This window comes from Passer montanus, unplaced genomic scaffold (genome assembly GCF_014805655.1).
Source record: "Passer montanus isolate IOZ18808 unplaced genomic scaffold, ASM1480565v1 scaffold10, whole genome shotgun sequence".
Classification (NCBI taxonomy): Eukaryota; Metazoa; Chordata; class Aves; order Passeriformes; family Passeridae; genus Passer; species Passer montanus.
The window spans coordinates 11,454,980-11,475,968 of NW_024356505.1; the positions used below are offsets into that span (position 1 = coordinate 11,454,980).

General features: G+C 41.6%; 2 protein-coding genes across 15 annotated transcripts in view; one reads left to right on the plus strand and one right to left on the minus strand.

The window, feature by feature from the left end:
- Nucleotides 1-14,230, minus strand: CBX3 (chromobox 3). Of its 5 annotated transcripts, XM_039712527.1 has the most exons (7): nt 13,213-13,257; nt 11,665-11,715; nt 9,736-9,885; nt 7,791-7,933; nt 6,117-6,282; nt 4,664-4,758; nt 1-3,111 (listed from the first exon to the last, which is right to left on the minus strand). In XM_039712527.1, the coding sequence occupies exons 3-7, from the start codon at nt 9,775-9,777 to the stop codon at nt 2,985-2,987; spliced, it is 573 nt and encodes a 190-aa protein (XP_039568461.1). In that variant the 5' UTR covers nt 9,778-9,885; nt 11,665-11,715; nt 13,213-13,257; the 3' UTR covers nt 1-2,984. The 5 variants fall into 5 exon arrangements, with proteins under 5 accessions (XP_039568461.1, XP_039568481.1, XP_039568471.1 ...); XM_039712547.1 differs by lacking the exons at nt 9,736-9,885; nt 13,213-13,257 and adding an exon at nt 14,075-14,230 and having other exon boundaries at nt 6-3,111; XM_039712537.1 differs by lacking the exon at nt 9,736-9,885 and having other exon boundaries at nt 6-3,111; nt 13,213-13,344.
- Nucleotides 11,971-20,989, plus strand: part of HNRNPA2B1 (heterogeneous nuclear ribonucleoprotein A2/B1) — a 15,096-nt gene continuing 6,077 nt past the window's right edge. For 6 of the 10 annotated variants that reach the window (XR_005627816.1, XR_005627817.1, XR_005627818.1 and 3 more), the window contains exons 1-3: nt 15,159-15,407; nt 18,674-18,784; nt 19,651-19,797. Coding sequence is in view for 2 of the 10 variants with exons in the window: in XM_039712455.1 (XP_039568389.1) it covers nt 15,174-15,407; nt 18,674-18,784; nt 19,651-19,797 (492 nt within the window). In the remaining 8 variants the exon portion in view is untranslated. Of the gene's footprint in view, nt 12,568-13,377; nt 13,572-14,852; nt 15,012-15,158; nt 15,408-18,673; nt 18,785-19,650; nt 19,798-20,989 lie in introns of those variants that run through there. The other 4 variants (XR_005627822.1, XR_005627824.1, XR_005627823.1 and 1 more) reach the window with 3 other exon arrangements.

The window sequence follows — 20,989 nt, forward strand, 5'->3', positions numbered from 1 at the left end:
TCAACTAACTACAGAAGATATCTCATTTATTTAATCAGTAAATTTTAAATTAATAACATTTGTTAACTTTTTGCCTATGTATGCAGCACATTCAGCATAACTTTACATAACTTGTAACTTTAAAGTGTTGCATTTCGTTACTAGCAAAACTCAGTTTGACACAAAGTGAGAAGAAAAAAAAGGAAACAAATACCAGTCAGCATATTTACCATCATAACATAAAAAAATCAGCAATCTAAAGAACTGTCTAACAAGCTGCAAAGTTGTTTAAAAGTGAATTCAGTGTAATTTTATTAAGTCAGAAGGAAGAACCAAATATAAGGTAAAAAGCTGTATATAGTTACAAATCTGTGTTTTAAGGGTTACAAATTGAGGAGAACCAACCTTTCAACAAAAATCTTTGTCTACCACTAACAATAACCAATAATTAAAAACAACCGTTTAACCTGTATTGCTTCAAATCAGCAACTTCACACAGACTTGATATCCGCACTTGAAATGTCTTACAGAAACTGCAAAGCTTCAGGCAGTAAAATGCAACTTGTACAGTAACAGTTTTAAGACTCTTTTACAAAGTACTCCATGAAGAAACTGGCAGGAGAATACAAGCTGCTTTGAAATTCCTCTTTAGCCCATGTGTTTATCAAGCTACTGGATAAAAAACCAAGGATTTCAGAATCCTATATACTAGGTGTATAAATATTCCTATTATAGGCTCCCAAAAATTAAGCCATGAACTCTGTAGAAGTCTTAAACTTGATAAAATCAGGGTGATTTGTCTAAGGAATTGGTAAGAGAGGTTAGTTAAGTGTTCAAATTATCATTATCTGGTGCAAGGGAGCCCCATGTTAACAGGAATATCAGATTCTTCCTAGAGCCACAAACAGACTGAATTCTGCCTAAAACCAGTAATAAAAAATCTTTAGGAAAAAGTTCACATAGCAAGTTTAGCCATTGCTGTTTAACTATAAGAAGGTGTTCTACGGTGGCAGGCTTTGTTTTGCAATATAAATGCCTTTTGAAACTATTGAAAGGACAAATAATTATAGTAATGATTTGTGAAACAGTATCAAAAGAACATCAAGCACAGACTGGATTCCTTCCTTCACTCTTCAGGCTATGCACACTGTATGAGGGTTTCCAGGAATATCTACTTCTTTTAATCTTCTGAAAAAACACTCAGGCAATCCCAACTGTCTCACCTTTGAGAAGGGCCACAAAGATGACCAGAGGGCTGTAGCACCTCTAGCACCTCTCCTGTGAAGACAGGCTGAGGAAGTTGGGATTGAGCCTGGAGAAGGCTCCAATGAGATTTAAGAGAACCTTCCAGGACCTAAAGGAGGCTTACAACAAGGCTGGAGAGGAATTACAAAGGCATGTAGTGACAGGACGAGGGGAAATGGCTCCAAACCAGGAGTGGGGTTAGGTTAGATATTATGGGAAGAACTTTTTTACTCTGAGGGTGGTGAGGCACTGGAACAGGTTGCCCAGAAAAGTTGTTGACAACCCATCCCTAGAAGTGTTCAAGGCCAGGTTGGATGGAGCTCTGAGCAACCTGGTCTAGTGAAAAGTGTCCCTCCCTATGGCAGGCAGGTTGGAACTAGATGATCTTCACAGTCCCTTCCAACCCAAAACCATTCTATGAGCCTATTGACACTGACAGTGTACTACAGGATTATATTTTTTAGTCAAAACTCTAAATTAAGGATAATTCTGAAATAATCTTGGCCATTGACATATAAGCACAGCTTAAGGCAAACTATATTATGGTAGTCAAAACACAAACATTGTCTTTAAATAAAAGCAAGTGAAAAGATGAATGGCAACTTTACTCTTCCTGAGTTCCCCACCTTTTACTTCTGCCCTTCTGAAGGTATTATCCAAGCAGCTGATTATAGGACTAATTTCAAAATTCAGTCTGAAATAGAAAGTCTTTTGCTCCAAGTATATGACTTAAGTATCTTCATTTAAATATTCCACTTTAAAAGTTGAGCTATGTAAGTATACTTGAGGTGATGGCCTGAAGAATAATTCCATCTGAACCAGCCCTAGAGTATACTATAGCCTCTTATTAAGAACTGAAATTAAAGCAAGGGCTAATACTGTCAATATATGTCAAATATTTCCTAGAATGCCTGCAAAGGCTACTTGGCCTTGTCACTAACTGCTGTACCTAAGTTGTGTGGTTGCAATCTGTGACTTACAAGAGTACCCAAAGCACACTAATGTTACAGGCCCATCCTGACTGAGAAAAACCTGTGTCTCAGACAGTATTCAAAAACACCTCCAACTAATAATCAAAGCCTGGTACTTATGCAATATTCTGATAAGAGTAGCAGTGGGGTAATATTAATAATCAACCTACCCCCCGAGAGAACAACTTACAGTTAAATATATTACAAACTGAGTTTAACATATCAAAAGTTGAGAAATACCCCGCTTCAAAAGAGTCACAGCCTATCAGTATAAAGGAAGAATATAAAACTATTTTATTGACCACTGCTCACCAGTATTTACAATAAAGTAAACAATATACAGTCTGATAACATTCAAATTACTACAAAGTTAGTTTTCACCTGGTCTTCTTAAGACCAAGTGATCCCAAATACTAAAAAGAATGACCTTACAGGTTTAAAGGGCTAGGTTTGGGTAAAGAAGATACATGCACATCAATAGTATAGAAGACTACAAAACATCTGTGAGTTTGTTTAGACATTCATTATGATTCTGTAATAACTAAGGAAGTTTATCAATGTTTTATAAAAGCTTTTACCTAATATGGAGGAAGTAGTAGTATCAAATGCTCTCTTGTGGTAAATGAAACAAGTTGCAGAAAGCTTTTATTTACTTGCTGTTGATGCAAAACATACTACTTCAAAAAAATATCAAATTTGAAACTTGTTAGAATGTATGCTTCTCACATTGCTAATAAATCAAATTTTGGGTTTTAATATTCTTATATATAAAAAAAGCAATGCAAACAATTATTGTGCTTCATCTTCTGGGCATGAATGCCAAGTTAGCCGTTCTTCATAAAAAGCGATTACGATCTGAGGACACTTCACATTAGCTTCTTTGGCCAGCACCAGATCTGCCTCATCAGAGTCTTTCCTGATGTAGAAGAGAGGAGGATTTGTATTAATAATCAGTAATTCAATTAATAATCAGTACTTCAAAACATTTAGCAGCTCTTCTTAAGTCCCAAGTTCTGAAAAGAATGTCAGCTAGAAATCAGTTTCCAGTATACCTTTCACTAAAGCTACCAAGACTTTCCATGCTAATGGTAATGATGAGGTTTCGTAGCTCCATTTTTCTTCCCTTCCCATGTTTTTTCTGTTTCAAAGGAAAATGCTATTCAAAGGGAATCAGTTACAAGGTTACATACTGGAGTATGTAATGAAATAAATAAAACTCAATTACTTTTGTCTTTTAAAGATTAATCAAAGCTTCAAAATAAGACTTAAAATCAATAGGACCAACCAGTCTTAAGAGTTGGTACTTACATGTAAATTACATTTACTGTTTCTGCAAGTAACTTCCTATATTTCATACTGTTATTCTTGATGCTGTCTTGGGCTAACAAACCAAGTTTGCCAGTCTGACATCACTTTGTTTTGAAGTGTATGCTGCCTTTAAAAGTCAGCTTTGTACATACAAACTCCTATTTATGTTTGTTACCTAAGACCACTTATGAAAAACTAATCAACAGCAACTGAACTAAACAAAAAAAAAGTCCTCTGTGTTTGATATTGCCAATTATCACTACAGAAATTCAAACACTCATGATCTTTATTTTGCAACTTTTCTAAGTTTCACATAAAACTTGTAGAGAATTTGAGAATGCAGAAGGGAGACAATCTCCCACAGCACTAAGCTTCAGGTAAATCACAAGACAAATTGTGTCTCAGGAGATCACTCAGTTTGACTCCATTCTGAAAATTTGCCCTTCTCAAAGGCTGTGGAAAGCCATCCTTCTTATCCCATTACCTTAAGAAATCTGACTCTCAGCAAATGTCAATTCAATCTCTTGATTTCTCAACACTGGGAAGAAGCATTAATTTTACCCCATTTGTTCACAAAGCAAGAAATCCTCCTCCCAACACTGTAGCTAATGAAGCTGGTCTCCCCACCTACCCTCCCAACAACACAAACTCCCCATGTGACTCTTGCTTCTTACTAGCTCCTAATGTCAAGCCTCTACATATTGTTTATTCGTCTCCACCTCTGCTTTCTCCCCTAGTTGCTTCCAATTCCACACTGATGCATGCAGAACAGCTGGCACTATGCTTGGTTAAACAGCTGGCTATCCAGCAGCTGGGTTCTGCTTATTGAAACGTGAAGCTGGATTTCTGCCTGCCACTCCCTCTGCAAGAGCATTACCAAGATCCAGTTTTTTCTATACAAATCCCAATTTCTCCCTATTTTATCAGAAATTACCTTTCAAAGTAAAACTGAACCAACAGAAATGAAAGATATTTTGGGTTTTGAAAGAAGAGGGATTAAATCTTAACTGAATATAGAAAGCTTGTTTTTTGAAGAACAAAAGGTTAATAAGGAGACCACCAGCTTCTGTGTCTTACTCCTGAGATGAAGTTGTCTCTTTAGGCTAAGTGCAGCTACCTGCCCTCCCTTTATGGACAAGAACTGTGAATATAAGACTTACCATTTCATGAGGAACATAAGCTCTCCGCTGCTATCCGTAGCCCCAATTATCCGCTCAGGATCAAGACCCCTTGCAAACCCTCTTGGTTTATCAACCTAGTAAGTTAGAAGATCGTTATCTAGTTTAAGACAAAATTCTATTTTGGTACTAGATACACAGATTTTTGTACATACATGCATGTGTGTGTTTGTGTATCAGAATGAAAAAATACAGCCTTAAAACCCCATCAAATCTATAATTACATAGTATTTTTTCATGACCAATCTTTAGGCCAAGTAATTTAGAGGTTGGATAATAATGGAAGATTTTATATCCCTGTTTCCACCATTTATTTCTGAAAATATAACAGATGAAACAAATGGGTCTAAAATAATTTCAGTAGATAAACAAACAAGGATGGTCAGTAAAAATACTGAAAGCAGCAAAGTAAAAATGCATGCCTGGAAGTGGAAAAAACGCATCCTTTTCAGCAAAACAACAGGCTTGGGTTGGCTAAACCAACAATGAAACTGCACCCTTGGGGAACACCTCAACTCTTCTTGGCTCACTGACATCACACTGGTGACAAAAAATATCACAACTATTTCCTGTATTAGCTCCTTCATAGGTTCACAAGATCCTTTTAGAGACAGTGGCCACTATTGTACCAGATGAAGACGAACAACTGACTCCATACAAAAACCAAAATATTCTTTATATTATTAATGAACTATTCTTTCTGATGCCTTCCAACCTTTTTGACAGTAACCACGTGTCCAAGTGCCTGCCATCTTCAGTACATGAAAATGATTGGCAGTGTCAGGTTTCAAACCGCTAGTCCAGAAGTTTACGGAAGAAAATGTGAACTGTTGAACACATTACTACGTGTGCATTATTCTGTACTTATCAGCACTAAATGTGTCAAGTTGCCTACTCATTTAAACTGAAGGAGAAATCCAGACCTCTCAGGAAAGGTAAGCTTTTTACACTCACCCCTTCTACTCCTTCTCCACCATTATGCCTGCTCCTAGTCTAAGTAACTGATTGGCTTTCACATTTTGCCATCTTGCCACTCACCCTCATTCAAAATCATATACTAAATATGGCAGCAAGCCAGAACTTCATCTTTGTTCCTTCATGGACCTTTTGCTCTAACAGAAACCTATCACTTAATACCATTAATTAATAACTCTTAACCAGTCTTACTTTAAATTATTCAGTAAGTGTTATGGGACAATGTAAGAACTTTTAATCATCATGTCAGTCAATCATCCTTTACTAACCATTTGGACAGTCTCATTAACCATAATGAATGTGTACCCTTTTCAAACCACAGATCCAGATGCTATGAAATTTTTACAGTTTTAAATCGGTGTTCAGTCTCCTTCTCAAAGTCACAACATGATTTTTGGGGGATGGAGAGGCAGGGGAGAAACAGAGGAAACAAAAACTTAACATGTGAACATATACTTACAGAATCACGCTTTTTCTTTGATTTACTATCATCAGATTCGCTATCTGACAAAGATTTTCTTTTGGCACCATCTGTTTTTTCTTTACCAGCTTTCTGAGAGTTCAGAAAAGCTTCAATTAGCTCTGGACAATCTAAGTTCTCTTCAGGCTCCCATGTGTTGTCAGCACTGAAACATACACACATTTTTGTAAAACTAGGTAAAGAAGAAAAATGTAAAAGTAGCCTCATGGCTCCCCTTAAAACAAGCAACTTAATTTTTGTCTCACTATATAAGGTAGGTCTGTTAAACTCTATGGATGTTTATCTTGCCACCTTTAGTAGCCTTCATGTACTGCATTTGATGACTGAAAGGATGCTCCACTAGTATTGAAAAACAACATTCTTAACCTGAAGCTAACACAAAAAGCAGCTCTATTAACACCTGTGTTCTCAGTGGGGTATGAGAGGTGAAACAAGTAATCTGCACCCTACCAAAACTTAACTGTCTATTTAAACTGACTCACTTCCCTAGTTCCTCTAAAGACTGTCCATGAAAACAAACAATATGAGTACTAAGACTTACAGACAACAGAGTGTACAAAGCAGTCATTACAAACAGCCGAAGTATAAATACATACATATATAAGCTTTCAGACATGAGAAACACTCTCCAGTTGTCTCTGAGCACTGAACACATATACCTAGAACTATCTGCTTCCTTCAGTTGACTGACTGCAGGAGGGAACAAAGGTGGGCAGAGCTGGGCACTGCATATGTTTCAATGAAGTATGCATTTTGCTAACTAGAATTTTAAGAATGTTCCCCACAACCACTATGCATCTCACGTGCAAATACTGGCACAGCACTACCGCACCAGCAGATACCTACAAATTATTTTCCATTACAATAACATATTATTACAAGTTCAAATCAGACCCTCAAATACTAAACACATTGTGCTTTGCATTTATGCACACATCACTATGCACATTTCAGGTTGCCAGAGTGCACAATGTTGCAATGCACTCACTTTAGGAGGTATGCAACAATAATATCACAGCATACATAACCATTTATGCACAAATTCTTCTTCCAGCTGATAAAGCAAGCTGCCACAGAGTGTCACTGGAAGGAGGCACAACTGTATTCCTTCTTAAATAATCAGCTTCTCAAATCTACTGCATAGTTTTCACGTATATATGTATGTCCTGGGAAAGACACTCAAAAATTCCTTTCAAGCATGCCTAATGAAGGCAACCATTCCACAGGCAAATTCAGTTAATTTGAGAACAGCTCAGGAAAATTAATAATAAGCAAACTATCTGCTTCAGAGCTGCCTGCAGTTTGCATTCCTGCATGATTTGTTACTCAGAAGTACCATTCACTCTGCTACATATACGATAGCTGTCAGTCTATCTTACCTTGATAGCTATGCACACAAGCTCTATCAGAGTGGTAAAAAAACAATCACTAAGAACTTGGTAAAAGTCTTCAAATATTTTATATAGCATAAACAACAAACTACATTATCTTCTATTTTATTTTCATACTCGACTGTCCCACTTGACTATGCATTTAAGGATGTCCTTCCCTCAAGGTTCTTTGAAGTGCATGCCCATCATCCAATCTCTTGGCACAGTTCAAATCAATGGTGTTTATCATTCTACCATAAAAAGAAAAAAAGGAGTGCCTTACTCTGTAAATCCTTTCCACTTCAAGTAGTATTCCACCTTTCCATTTACAACACGTCTGTCCAGGACTTTCTCCACAACAAATTCTTCTGGCTCTGCCTCTTCAACTTTTTTACCTTTGCCATTCTGTTTCTTTCCCATTTTGTGCTACAAAAGAAATTCAGAATGACATTATTCTTTTTTTTCCCTTTGCTTTACACAGTTACTTCACTGGCTTATTAACATTAAAGCCAGAAGCTCAGACTCCTTTCATGTTAGTGCATGTGGTCAGGTAACCTGAGCAAGACATGGTAATTATTTGGGTTTTTTTCAGTTGCTTAATGAGATACCCAACACCAGTTTTTAAAAAGGTGAAATTTTTTTTGTCCACATACTCAGTGACTATACTCCCCTTAAAAATTTAATTCTCAGTGCTACATGCTCAAAACATCAGGAAGCTTCTAAAAGTTAACTCTATGCCTGTGAAAAGGCAGAGGGCAAGGCAGAAGTAAAGAGAAGTAATAAGGAAACTGTGAAAATGCATAAAATAGAAAAGGGATGGTATTGAAAAAAAATGGCTTCTACCTTTCCCAAAAAAAACTAAGGAGAAACTGATGGCAGCAAAGTTTATGATGAAATGCTACAATAAGTAAAATGCTCAATAATAACCCGCAACTATTGAACAGGACACATGCTAGGAGCATTCCATTACTGCAGTCCCTTCTAATTCTTAGCTATGCACCCATGTCACTTACAAAGAGATGTCACAAAGGTGCATAAATTTAAGACTGCTACACTTAAGTACAGCACTTAACACATAAATGGAATTTTGCTAACTTACAAAACTTTTAAAGTGTTTTAAAGTTTACATTTGATAGTTCAGGTAATATTCTTTAAGTTCTTAAAATAAATATTACATCCACATCATCCTCAAGGCATTCCCAGTTTAATAAGGCACAATTAAATAACAGTAGAAGGACACATTTCAGAATTTCCTTGTTTGTAATCTTAAAAAAGTTGGAACAAGCCTATCATGCTGTATCACAGTTCAGGAGGACTAGCAGACCAAAAGCAGTTTGCTTGCCATTTTGGACTGCACCTCATAAAGAAATTGTCAAGTGGCAGCCATAAACTAAGTATTAAACTCCTAAGAGTTATGCAGTACCCTAAATCAAAGTGGACAGAACTAATTCCTCACTAATGCACTTCCTCTACAACAGAACACAGACAAGCAAACATCACAAAGCACCTCTATTTGCCTGATAGCCATTCTCTAGTCCTCTCTAATGTGGGTTAGTTTGACAACACTGCAATTTTAAAATTTTCAAGCTTTTACACTTGGTAGAAATTTGTCTTGATGTGGTGAAAGGTAAAAAAAAAAGGCATGTTAGAACAAAAACTGTATTCTTTTAGTGAAGACTGGAAGATGATTCTCTTGCCAAAGCCCTGTCTTTGTACCCCTTATTTTTCACAATTAATTTTTCCCTCCCTCCCCAAAATACTTTACTCTTTATGGTTAGCAACCCATAAATTGAAGGTTCAAACAACAAAGAGGAGAAAGTTTCTAGTTTCTCATTTAAACAGAAAGTTTCTCTATATATCTCACATGGCCATCGTTTTGATTTGAGAGCATAGAAGAGAACAGAGCATGTATTTCCAATTAGATTTTAGATGCCTGCATATCCCAGGTGTATTTTGACCACAGCATTCATGTCTGAAAAGTGTTAACTTAAGCATATTGGCTTTTTTTTTTGCCTCCACAGGAAAAAGAATGCAAGACTGATATTGAAGGGAAATACAACATGAAGATGTCCAAGGCTTCTATGAGGGCAGCTTCTTTCAAAAAATGGAAGTGTGAAATAGAAAGGGGTAAATATGAGGGAAAAAACCAAATAATAAAAGTAGCAGAGGGGAAAACGACAACACAGAAAGACAGACTCACTATACCATAGTAATAACATTATAATTACTGGTGATGAGGCAAGCAGGCTACAAGTGGGGAACATCTCCATCTGTATTCTCCGTTGGACTAAAATTCTTTGATTCAGTGGAAGACTGTTTTCTGGTACTCTTTTCGGCTTCACTAATTCTTGTCACTTAAAGATCAATGTTTTGGATTTCTGTATCAAAGCAACAATTTGGTTTTTTACTTTCTAAAATTTAAGTATCTTAAGTATCTTCCACAGAGGAAAATGAATGTCATGGGGGTCTGTATTTTTTTCTTGAAGTGCAGTAAGAAATAGCAAAATAAAGAGTATGCTGCTTCTGTTTTAAATATTAGAAATTTATTAGGTCTTGTGCATCAGCACTGCTCTTCAAACTCTTGAGCCTATTAAAATAACACTTGATTGCAGAGCCTGCAGAAATACTGAACATGTTAAAAACCTGTACATTCTGGGATTATACAAGCCCATGCAAATCTCAGCCCACAAGTGAATTGTGACACCTGACTGAACTTAAAGCATACTAAATGTCCACTTGACCCCTGAAGCTCTCTTCTCTAGGGTTGCATGTTGTAAGCTGTAAATTGGACATCTGACCATTGAAGGCTAATGCACAGCTTGTTTCTCTTTCTGCATTCAGAAGTCATATGACACCACATATGACAGATGCAGATCTATGGATAATCTCTCCTTCTTTGAGGGGCAAGCTTAAAACACTGATGTGACACTGTGGTGTAGAATTTTAACATATGAGATATAAGAAAATGGGAATCACAGCTCTAGAGCTACTCTATCCCTTAACACATTTAGCTTTTGCATGCAAATATATAACGAAGCAGAATTAGTTATGGTTCCCATGGGAACCATAACTGATTTTCCTGACCTGTGCAGCAAAATTCTCAACAACATCAAAAGATTAAAAATACTGCACTCGTAAGATTTTATTTCCTCTCTCCAAAGTACCCCTCCCCAGGCTGGCTAACTCCTCTTCTTCAAATTAGGGATAAGTGAACAATCAATTAACAGAAAGTTTAGACATTCACCTTGGTGAAATATTTTAAATCAGTACAACACAGAGGAAGCACTCCATTGCACTTCTAAACCAGGACTTAATACAAGTTTTGAATATATTTTGAGCTGAATAATAATTTCTGCAAATTTAAGAATGGGCTTTTTGAGTGTATTATAAACCAGCTGTTCTGCTATTGAAGTTCTGAATTGTGCGCATATAATTTTTTGCTTACTTCCCCATCTCAACCTCAGACACATCTCACATTATACTTCTACAGGTCTGTCCTTCATGAAACTATGTATCATTATTAGTTGAACTGTAACCAGCAACCAACTGCCCTTAGGAGTCCATATTTTAATGTCAAGCAAAGCTTTAGAGGACTTGAGATCCATGAATGCATCATTAAAATGGTCCAGGAGGGGTTGACATCTGATAATCTCTGCTCCTATGAAATTCAAAGAAACTGTTATTTGTTAAAAAGCATTTCAAAAGGCATCTTAATTATGCCACATAATTTATTAATAATGTTACTTTTCATCTGTAAAGACTGCCTTTTGTCAGGCAAATAGTTTTCTCCAAATACACTAGGAGAAATTAATGAGTACATGATTTGGACTTTATTTTTTACATGTATGATGAATTACATGGTATGCTGAAAGGACGCTAAAAAAATCCGCAGTGTTTTCTATTGTAGAATAGATGAAATAGTGCAGAGTCCTTTCACACTCTTTTCCCAACAAGTTTCTCTTTAGAAATGGCAGATTTATTAAAACCAAAGACAATGTCCTTTCTAGTAGCCTTACTTTCTGGATCTGAAATTTTGGTCAGAACAATGCTGGGGAGGGGAGATGTGGATGTATCTTTTAAATGGAGATGCCAAGTTATAAGTTTGAAGAAAATATGTTGATTAAATCCTTATATACTTTAGGTGTGCATGAACTTACCAATGTAGTTTTATTGGAGGCCATTTTTATTGCAGACTTGCAGAGCTTTTACTAGAAAAATGCATGACAATTAAAAGGAAGTTTGCATTACTCAAAGAAAGGCATCCCAAGACAAGCATGGTCCTTGTTCCAACCCCCATGTATTCACTGCATACAACATTTCTTACACGGATTAAATCCAGAACAAAAAGTAGGTTACTACTTTGTCTGGCATAACCCAGTAATGCACCATTAGGCTAGCCAGGACAAGGTGGTATATTGAAGGCCCAAGGCCTTCAAAAGCAGAGACATGTTTCTAGGGAAAAGGGGGAGGACCATCAGGGATGCTTATTTCCTTGAACAAAATAGAACAAGAGTTCAGATTCTAGCAATTGAAGATATACCTAAGTTATATTAACTGCAAATATCTGATGGGGAACAGATATATATCTGTGGTGCAATGAATCACCCATTATTCTTACATGGTAGCAAATTCTTATAAACAGCAAATATTTATCTTAATGCAACTATAACGTTGCCTTCTGAGTCTCAAGTTGGCAAGAGTTAAGGTCCTAGAACAATATTAACTCAGCTAAGATGTACACACAACATATTTAACCTATGCAAATTACGTTGAACACAATCCATCCCCTTTTCCATGTCATTTCTCATACCGACCAGCTCCATAGGCATGTATTGTCACCGCCCCGCAGCGAGCTATAGAAATGCTACAATTCCCCATATGCCTGGGTAAAGCAGAGAAGTCCTTTAAGGCCAGAAAGGCTCCCGGACTCAGCAATCCCGCCCAATGCTCCCCTGACACGGGAGGCGGATTTTGGCAGTCCCATGGGCGGAAGGGTAGGAGAGGTGGGAGAAGGGCCAGGGCGCCAGTGCCGAAGGTCTTGCCTTGTGCTCCCCGGAGAGGTAAAAGAAAGGGGTAACAAAAAAAAAAAAAAAAAAATCCCCCAAACCCAGTAACAACCCCCCCAGGACAAAACAGAGGCAGCCCTGCGGAGGCCTGCCGGGGGCGGCTGCGCCTCGGGCCTGCGGCGGGCGCACATGAGGCCGGCGGGGCCGGCCCGGGCGAGGTAACGGGCACGCAGGCCCCGGGCCGCTTCCGCCGCCGCTGACAGGGCCCCTCCACGCCGGCCTCCCCCCGCCCCTTCACGTTTCCCCCGGGCCTGGCACACGCAGGGACCGCCGGCGGGCCGGCTTTGTCTGCCGCGCGGGTACCGCTGCCCCCGCCCCCGGCGCTGCTCTCCTTCCCCGGGGCGACAGCGCCCGCGGGTCCGGGGGCCGGCCTCCCTCCCTCCCCGAGCGGGTGCCGAAGCCCCGGTTCCCCTGCAGCTCCGCTCCGCCCGCCACCCCCCACCGCCAAGGAAGCGGGGGTGGGGAAGAAGCGGCGGTGGGGGGAGGCGGGAGGGTTGCGCTCCGCATCTCCCCGCGGCGGCCCGCAGCGAGCCGCAGAGGGAAGGGGAGTCAGGGAAGGGGACTCGAGGGTGAGTGGGGTGAAAGGAGGCGGCTGCAGCGAGAGAAAAGAGGGAGAGAGAGAGAGAGAAGGATACAGACTTCAATGGTGCCCAGCCGCTTGGGTCTCCTGTCTCCTCCTGGCTCCCGCCCTGCGCGCACTGAGCGGCGGCGGCAGCAGCAACAGCGACATCCGCGGGGGGCTGAGGCGGGGGGTGGGGGCAGGGGCGGTGGCTGGCGGGGCTGGGCTGGGCTGGGCGAGCACTGCGCGCCGGCGGCTGTGACGGGGCAGAGCGCACGACGCCGCCGCCGCCTACGCGCGAGCCGCTACAACCTCCGACCGTCGTCGCCGCCGGCACAGGAGGGGGGCCAAGACGTCTCTCCAACGCGGGGCGAGCGCAGGACCGCGCCAGGCGTCCAAAAGAAGGAAGATGCCTCGCGGCGACAGGGAAAGCGACTGGGTAAGCCTCGGGGAGCGGACGGGGTTGGCGGAGCCCGGGAGCCACGGCCGCCATCATGGCCGCCGCTGCGAACGCGCGCCGGGCCGATGCTGCCCGCCGGGCCGATGCTGCCCGCCGCCGCGGAGCGAGGCCCTCGATCGGTGCGGCCGGGCGGGCCCCGGGCGTGGGGAGGGCGGCCGAGGAGCGCTGGTGGGCTTGAAGCTCATTGGGAGGGACCCCTCCTTGAAGCGCGGCCATTTCCCGCGTTGCGGCGGGGAGGCCTGGGCGTGAGCAAGGGGCGGGGGGAGGGAAGCGGGCTCGGAAAGCAGCGGGGCTCCGGGGCCCGAGAACTCATTCATAAGTGGGAAAAGGGCTTGGGGGAGCCCGCTGGGGAGGCTTCGCTGCGGGCGGGAGATCCGCGGCTGGATCCGCGGTGAAGCTGAAAGGGAGGGGGAGCAGAGGGGGCGGGAAGAAAGGAGCTGCTCCAGCGCCATTTCTTTGGCGCGCGGGGCGGCAGCACTCACCCTTTGTCGCCGTGCGTGTACGGCCGCCGGAGAGGGAAAAAGGGAGGGGATGAAGGAGGGGAGGAGAACAGAGCGGTGGAGCGGGCGGCACGCCCGATGCCGACAGTGCGGGGTTGAGCGGAGCGGGCTACCGTGAAGTCCGCCTCCCTTCGCCGGGGCCCCGCGATATGTCGCACTTGTGCCAAAATCTGTGTAGCTCTCACTTCCTCCTGCCTGGGCGGAGGGGGAAGGGGGGCCAGGGCGAGGTTTCGGGGGGCGATGCGCGCCCGTCCCCGATTAATATTAACGCCGAGGTTTGAGCCTTCGGGGGCCTTTTGTCAATTTCCGGAAAAAAAACCCAAAAACAAGTTATACGATGCCAGCAGCTTTCGAGGCCGCTTCGGCTGCGCTCGGGCACGTCTCGCGAGCCTGTCGGTTGTCGGAAACTGCCGAGCTGGCTGAACTAGTCGATGACTTGCTGCGTCTTTCTGTCCGGAAATTGCCGAGCTGGCGGCGAGCGCCATTTTCGCGTGCTGCGGCAGATTCCGGAAATTACCGAAGCGAGTCGAATGGGCTTCCATTCCTGGTTCGGCTTTTTCCGGCGGCTGTCGAAGCAGATAAGCTCGACAACGACAGCTCCTTCGGCTCATTTCGGAGACGGCCATTACTAACGGAGTCGATGACTTTTCATTACACGATAAAAACACGTAGGGGCGTTATTCAGAACTTCAGCCCATTTGGAGATATTTAAGCTCCAGATCCTGGCGCTTTTTTTCTTTTTTTTTTTCCTTTTTTTTTTTTTTTAATTAATTAAACGTCGGAAGCGAGACCGAGCTGGAGTAGGAGGGCGCTAACACTACGCGAAGCTGAATTTCAAATTACGTAACAGCTCAGGCAGCCATTACCGACCGGTTGTAGGGTACTCTCGAGCAGGAATACATAAACCATGAAGAACATGGTACGTGGAATGGGAAGATTTAGAGCTTGCTTTTAAGGAGGGAGATGCGTTTGCTTGTGCAGACAGAGTGAATTTTTTCGGGGCTGAGAATTACAAGCACGCTTGAGTTGTCCGCGCCAGTCCGGGTGCTGCTGCCGGGTCGCATCGCGGGGCGGATGCTGGATGTCTTTGCGCAGAGGAAGGTTCTGGAAGCGGCGGCCGGGGCTGGCGCGCAGCCGGGCGAGGTGGCGGAAGCTGCGGCAGCGGCGCGTGGCGGACAGCGCGTTCTTGAGCCCGTGGCCGTGGCTATTAGCTGCGCTGCTGCTGAGGTGTCGCAGGGGGAGGGGGAGTCGGAGCTCCGCGGGCTGGGGCCGTCTTGGCCCCGCGAGGCGCGGAGCGGCCGAGGCGGCGCTGCGGGTAATGGCGGTGCGAGGGGGGGGGGGTAAAATGGCGGCCTGGCCGAGACTCGCGGCTGCGAGGGGCAGTGGGGATCCGTCCGGCAGAGCGGGCGAGGCGGGCGCCGGCTGTAGTCGTCTGGTGTGCACGGGGGCGAGAAGGAGCGCCGGAGAGGTGTTGACTCGCGGCGGCGAGGGGCAGTGGGGATCCATCCGGCAGAGCGGGCGAGGCGGGCGCCAGCTGTAGTCGTCTGGTGTGCACGGGGGCGAGAAGGAGCGCCGGAGAGGTGTTAGTACCGTGTGTGTAGGTGCGCGCTAGAAGCAGTTCGCAGCGTTCTCCCTGCAGGCGGCGGCTGCTCCCGGGCGCCATTTTCCCCGCCCGGCTCGGGGCTGCGGTGTTCCCGCTGACGCCACATGGCGGAGCCGGCGCGGCCGCTGAGGGATTGCAGAGCCCTGGAGTTCAGGGATCCCTCTCACTGGTCTCCCTTAAACGTTTCTTCTACCCGAATTCTTAATTCCGCAGTAGCGTGGGTTGTGTGTGCGCACGTTACTGCTGTATTAAACATCTTTCTTTCTTCTGGTGGTTAATTTTTCAGTAAAGGCTATGCGTTTTTCCATGCTTTCAATTTGCTCTAAGCCTGTGAAGGAAAGCTTAAAATAACACACGGGTGAAGATCCTACAGAGGTAAAAATTTCCTCTGGTTCCTGCCATGGGATGTACTGTGGAAGTCGTGAAAGAGGTGTTACCTCCAGCTTTTTATATTGTGGCCTTTCCTAGGGATGAGGTGTCTTTACCAAAAGAGTATTTTCCTCAGGATTCTAGGAGATACTGGCATGGTGGTAGTTACTGTTGTACATTTTAAACTTTGAACACAAACTTTAGATAGGCAGAACTCTCTGGACTTTGGTGGGAGGTTAGTGTTACACCAGCCGGATCTTCCTGAAACCGGCTCATTTAAGACAAATACTTTCTCTGCATTAGTGAGGCAGCGTGTGTGTGCTGTTTTCGCAGTTGTTTTCATTAAAGAACTGGTAATGAATTTCGTTACTGTTGTTTTCTGACTTGTGGTGCCTAAGTGTTCTAGGTAGATAATGACCCTAAATACATCTGTAAAATGCATTACTATTCTGTTCAATGTGTGTTAGTTATATGTAGTATATTTTCATAATTGTTACAGCTGATAGATTCCATTCTTTCCTTGAGTTCCATTTACAGGTTTATAGCTGTTTTCACGGGTAAATATAACATTGAAAATATCCTATCTGCCTACTGAACTTTTTAATTTTTATATTTTTATAATAATGTTCTTTATTAAATGCATGGTAATTGATTATATAGGAAAAAGTTTCTCTTGTAGATCTATGAAACTGTAAGCAAGTGGTCCTTAATTCTCAAGCAGCAGAACTAAAGGGAGGATTTTTACTTTTGCAGTATTGCTTAAAATTTTTTCTTCACCCTCCTACTCAAATTTAACTCAACAAACAATAGTATGACATATGGTGAATATATTATTTTTTTAACACTGGTCTGGTGTTCTTACATTTGTTCCTTTTATGCGATGAGGTGAAAAGAAATTAGTTAAAGCATGTGTCTGCTACTTTTGAACACTTGTTTTATTTTGCCTGTGTCTGAGACAGTACTAGCTTTCCTTGTGTTCCTAAAAGGAAAAGAACTAGATTAAACAGCAGATTCCAAGTATTTTTCAAGAGAAATTTGAACTGATCAGTCTTAAATAGAGGATGTGTTTGGAAGAAGGAGGGGAGAAAGTTGACTTCCGTGTCAGACTGCAGTGTGTCAGGCTGGTAATACAGAGGCGTAGTTTGAAAAAAAACCTGGGTTGTCACTGCCTACAGTAATTGTGTTCTGTTCCATGCATCTTGATCTGGGCCTGCCTTGGACAACCTCAGAAAATATGTTGGTCTGCATTAAAATCGGCTTAATACTTCCAAAAGCATATGTGCACTGAAGTATTTTGCCTGTTTTCTTAGTCTCAGTGTTTTTCTAGTTTTCTTTTTAAATTTATCTTAATTCCCATTGCACAGTTAAGCATGTTTTGTTTTCAGTTACACCTCCTGGTGCAATATTTGAATTGTATAAAAAATCACCACCACACTAACCAAACACTCAAGTTGATTTTCTTGATTTTTAAAGTTAGTTAACAGTATAAAGCTGAAGTGATTTAGTCTCAGTTCTCATGTCTCTAGCAGAACAGTTGTCTTCAAAACAATATTCCAAAAGAATAAATGTGTGGAAGGTGACTACTTGTTAATGCATTTTTTTAAGTGTTTGGCATGAAGTTTTTGCATGTATGAGCTAGTGATACTTTTGTATGTAGAAACTGGCAATTAAAAGGCCTGTTTTGTATAAAAAGTTACTATAAAAGTGCTTTGACCTGATAGGAGTTGGAAGGTTCTCATTTCTACTTTAGTTTACCAGTAAATACAAAAAATTAAATGCAATACCTTATTACTGGTCTTGGTTTTTGTTGGGTTTGTTTTTGTGATGCTCTTGTCATTGCATAAACGATCTCTGCCTGACAAGTGCAGTGATTGTTTCTCTGCAAGAAAAAAGAGACTTACTCAAAGCGTGATATTAGTGGATATGAATATGTATTACTCACATCTCTGTTTTTTAGGAATTATTTTAATGGTGCTCCTGTTGAGTGTGTATAGGTTTGTTGATAATTCCAGTGGTGTGGGATCCCAGATTAATTTTACAGATGCTTGAGTTTCATTTGTGTTATTAGTTATGGAGAAAATATGAACTGTTAACCTGTTGCAGAACATATTTAGATATATTTAGTTGATTTTTACCTGTAATGCCTTGGATGAATAGTATGGTAGTATTAATGTAAAACAGTTAAAGCCAGAATAATTTTTAGAAGTGAATGTTACCCAGAATAGAATCAGACAGTATAAATTAATTAATACTTTCTGTAATAAGAACAAATTCCAAAGTTCTCATTTTCTTTAAAAAGCATCTCATATGGGTCTTACAGAGGAATATTCTGAAAGTCGTCAAGTGTGGTCCCTTGTTCTTGATGTCTAGAGGGAGACACAGGAATGAGGACTAAAAAAAATTTGTATTTTAAAAGTGGACCTGTAGAATTGCATAAATTGCTTAATATATATAATAGGGGTAGAACCTGTAGAAGAACCAGATCTCATTTTGAAAACAAGTCTTACTGAAAGTCTTTGACACTTCCGAAAATCTTGGTTAGTGTCTGATTTGCTAATGCAGAAGAGGTGTTTCAAATTCTATTAATGTGATTTTTTTTCCCATGGCAGAGGGAAAAGGAGCAGTTCCGCAAACTGTTCATTGGCGGCTTAAGCTTTGAAACCACAGAAGAAAGCTTGAGGAGTTACTATGAGCAATGGGGAAAGCTTACAGACTGTGTGGTAAGTTTGGCATATATGCCAATACATAGCAGTGGCATCTGTAGGAATTTTAAATGTTTGTTTTCTGCATAGCTTAGAGATGATGGAATATTAGCTTTTAATGGTACAGTTGGTGGTTTATACACAGTTCAGTCCATTGTAGCAATGCATACATTTTTTTCTTGCAAACTTGATAGTTAGAGAAAATTCACAATCTGTTTCTCTAAAATTCTCCCAGATAATTAAAAAAAATTAACCACCAATTTCAACAGTTCAGCTTTTGTATCATTGTCTGAAGTGCATTAGAAAGTGCTCTCTGCATTACAGAGAGAACTATTACATCTGGGTGGTTGGTAACCTTTGTTAAAAAAGGGTGTTTTTCTCTATGATGTTTTCATAGAGTTGTTGAGGTTGGGAGAAACCATTTAGGTCATCGTCTGTTTAACCAAGCACTGACAAATTTATCACTAAACCACATCTGTAAGGCCCGAGTTCGTGTGTCTTTTAAATACCAACAGGGATGAGGGCTCTGTAGAAGTTCTCTGCTGAATATTCTTGGGAGTAGTAAATCTTAACACGGATTTGGAGTCTATGGTCTTCATGAAGCTTAAAAGCTTTTGGTTGCAAAAACCAACACAAATATAAATGCATGTCACTGATCTTGCAGCATTTCTGAGTTAACTGAGTCTTGGAGGACAACAGTGGTTTGAATTTCTTTGATCCCAAGCAGTGTCACTCAAATCAACAGAGTCTGCTACTTCATTGTAACTGTGTTTTGAAATCAAACCAAGGAAAGAGTACATTAAGCTTACACACCTAATATTGTTTTTGCAGGAAGCTTAACATGAGACAGGTATAAATAGTTTAAATGTCTTTATTGATTTTAGGTAATGAGGGATCCTGCAAGCAAAAGATCAAGGGGGTTTGGTTTTGTAACATTCTCTTCCATGGCTGAAGTTGATGCAGCTATGGCTGCAAGACCTCACACGATTGATGGAAGGGTGGTTGAACCTAAGAGAGCTGTGGCTAGAGAGGTAAGTATGGCTTTGAAAGCAGATGCTTCTCGTGCTTTGGAAAGTGCCTGTTTTGGTCAGACAGTTAGGCTTTGTTCTTGTTTGAAATTGCCTAGGTTTAAATTACCGCGTTCAAAGCCCATAGTTGGGGCACTATTTCCCACACTTTTGGTCTCTTTCATACAAATGTCTATTACTACAGTGAATTATTATGTTATTCTGGTTGTGGAATCATGTCTTCAAGGGACACATCTAGGGTCTGAAATGGTTGTAGCAATCGTGTTATGTTGAATATCTGTAATTATGCAAATTCCAAAGTAACTTTTCTCTGGAATAGTTCCTGTTACACACCTCAAATTAATAAACTCCTGTCAGTCTTTCTGATTATGCCTAGATTTTTCTGGGGTATTTCTAAAAGGTACATAAAACCAGAGCATGTAGCAGGAAAGCTTTTCCAGTGGTGATGTACAGAATCAATCATCTATGGACTTGGCTGGTTTTAGCCACAGACATACTTGATTTCCACTTCAGGGTATGAATTAGGGATGTGTGTACAGGAAGGAGGAGGTGAACATGTAAGCCAGGTTACTGTGGCACAGAGGTACTTGAGGAGCAAGGGTGGATTATAAGGCAAGTGCTATTCATCACACAGAAGCTCTGGGAGGGTTTACCAGATTAAGGTTGGACTTATGATGCACTGGACTGATGAGCTGTCCCAAAGATATGGGGAAATGGAAATTGTAATCACTGGTACCCTTGTTAGCTATCCCAGTTTTCTTTCCATTCTCTGCAGAATGCAGAGTTTGGTTAGCATTTGGAAAAAGGTAATTACAGCAGCATGTGTGTATACTGTTTAATGGGGTTAAAATGCTTAGTTGTGAGTTTGCTGAGGTTGAAGAGACTTGATACAAGTGGAATGTGGGTTCACTGCTTTGGGGGAATTGGGCAGAAGAAGCTGATGCGTCTTTGTTCAAACTATTGCAAAAGTCATGCTCTAACTTAAGCTATTAAATACTTGAAGTTCTTTCAAACACCTGATCTGTACTGGTTTTCAGTGCTTTTAAAGCTTTGACATAAAAGGGGGAGGAAAAACCTCCAAGCAACCCTGTATTAATTTCCTGTCAGAAGCCCCCCTAAATGAACTTGTAAGGTCATGCTTCACAAAAGGGCTGTCCTTTAGTGCTTGAAAAATTGTAGTTTATCTGAATTCTCT

Bases quoted from the DNA above. Each gene is read 5' to 3' on its own strand.
- CBX3 (XM_039712527.1), bottom strand. From the start codon at position 9,777: ATGGAGATGTTCCCCACTTGTAGCCTGCTTGCCTCATCACCA. The intron at 7,934-9,735 runs GTAATTATAATG...TTTCTTTTGTAG, and splicing joins GCCTGCTTGCCTCATCACCA to CACAAAATGGGAAAGAAACA. The intron at 4,759-6,116 runs GTAAGTATATGT...CTAACTTACTAG, and splicing joins CAAAGAAAAAGCGTGATTCT to GTTGATAAACCAAGAGGGTT.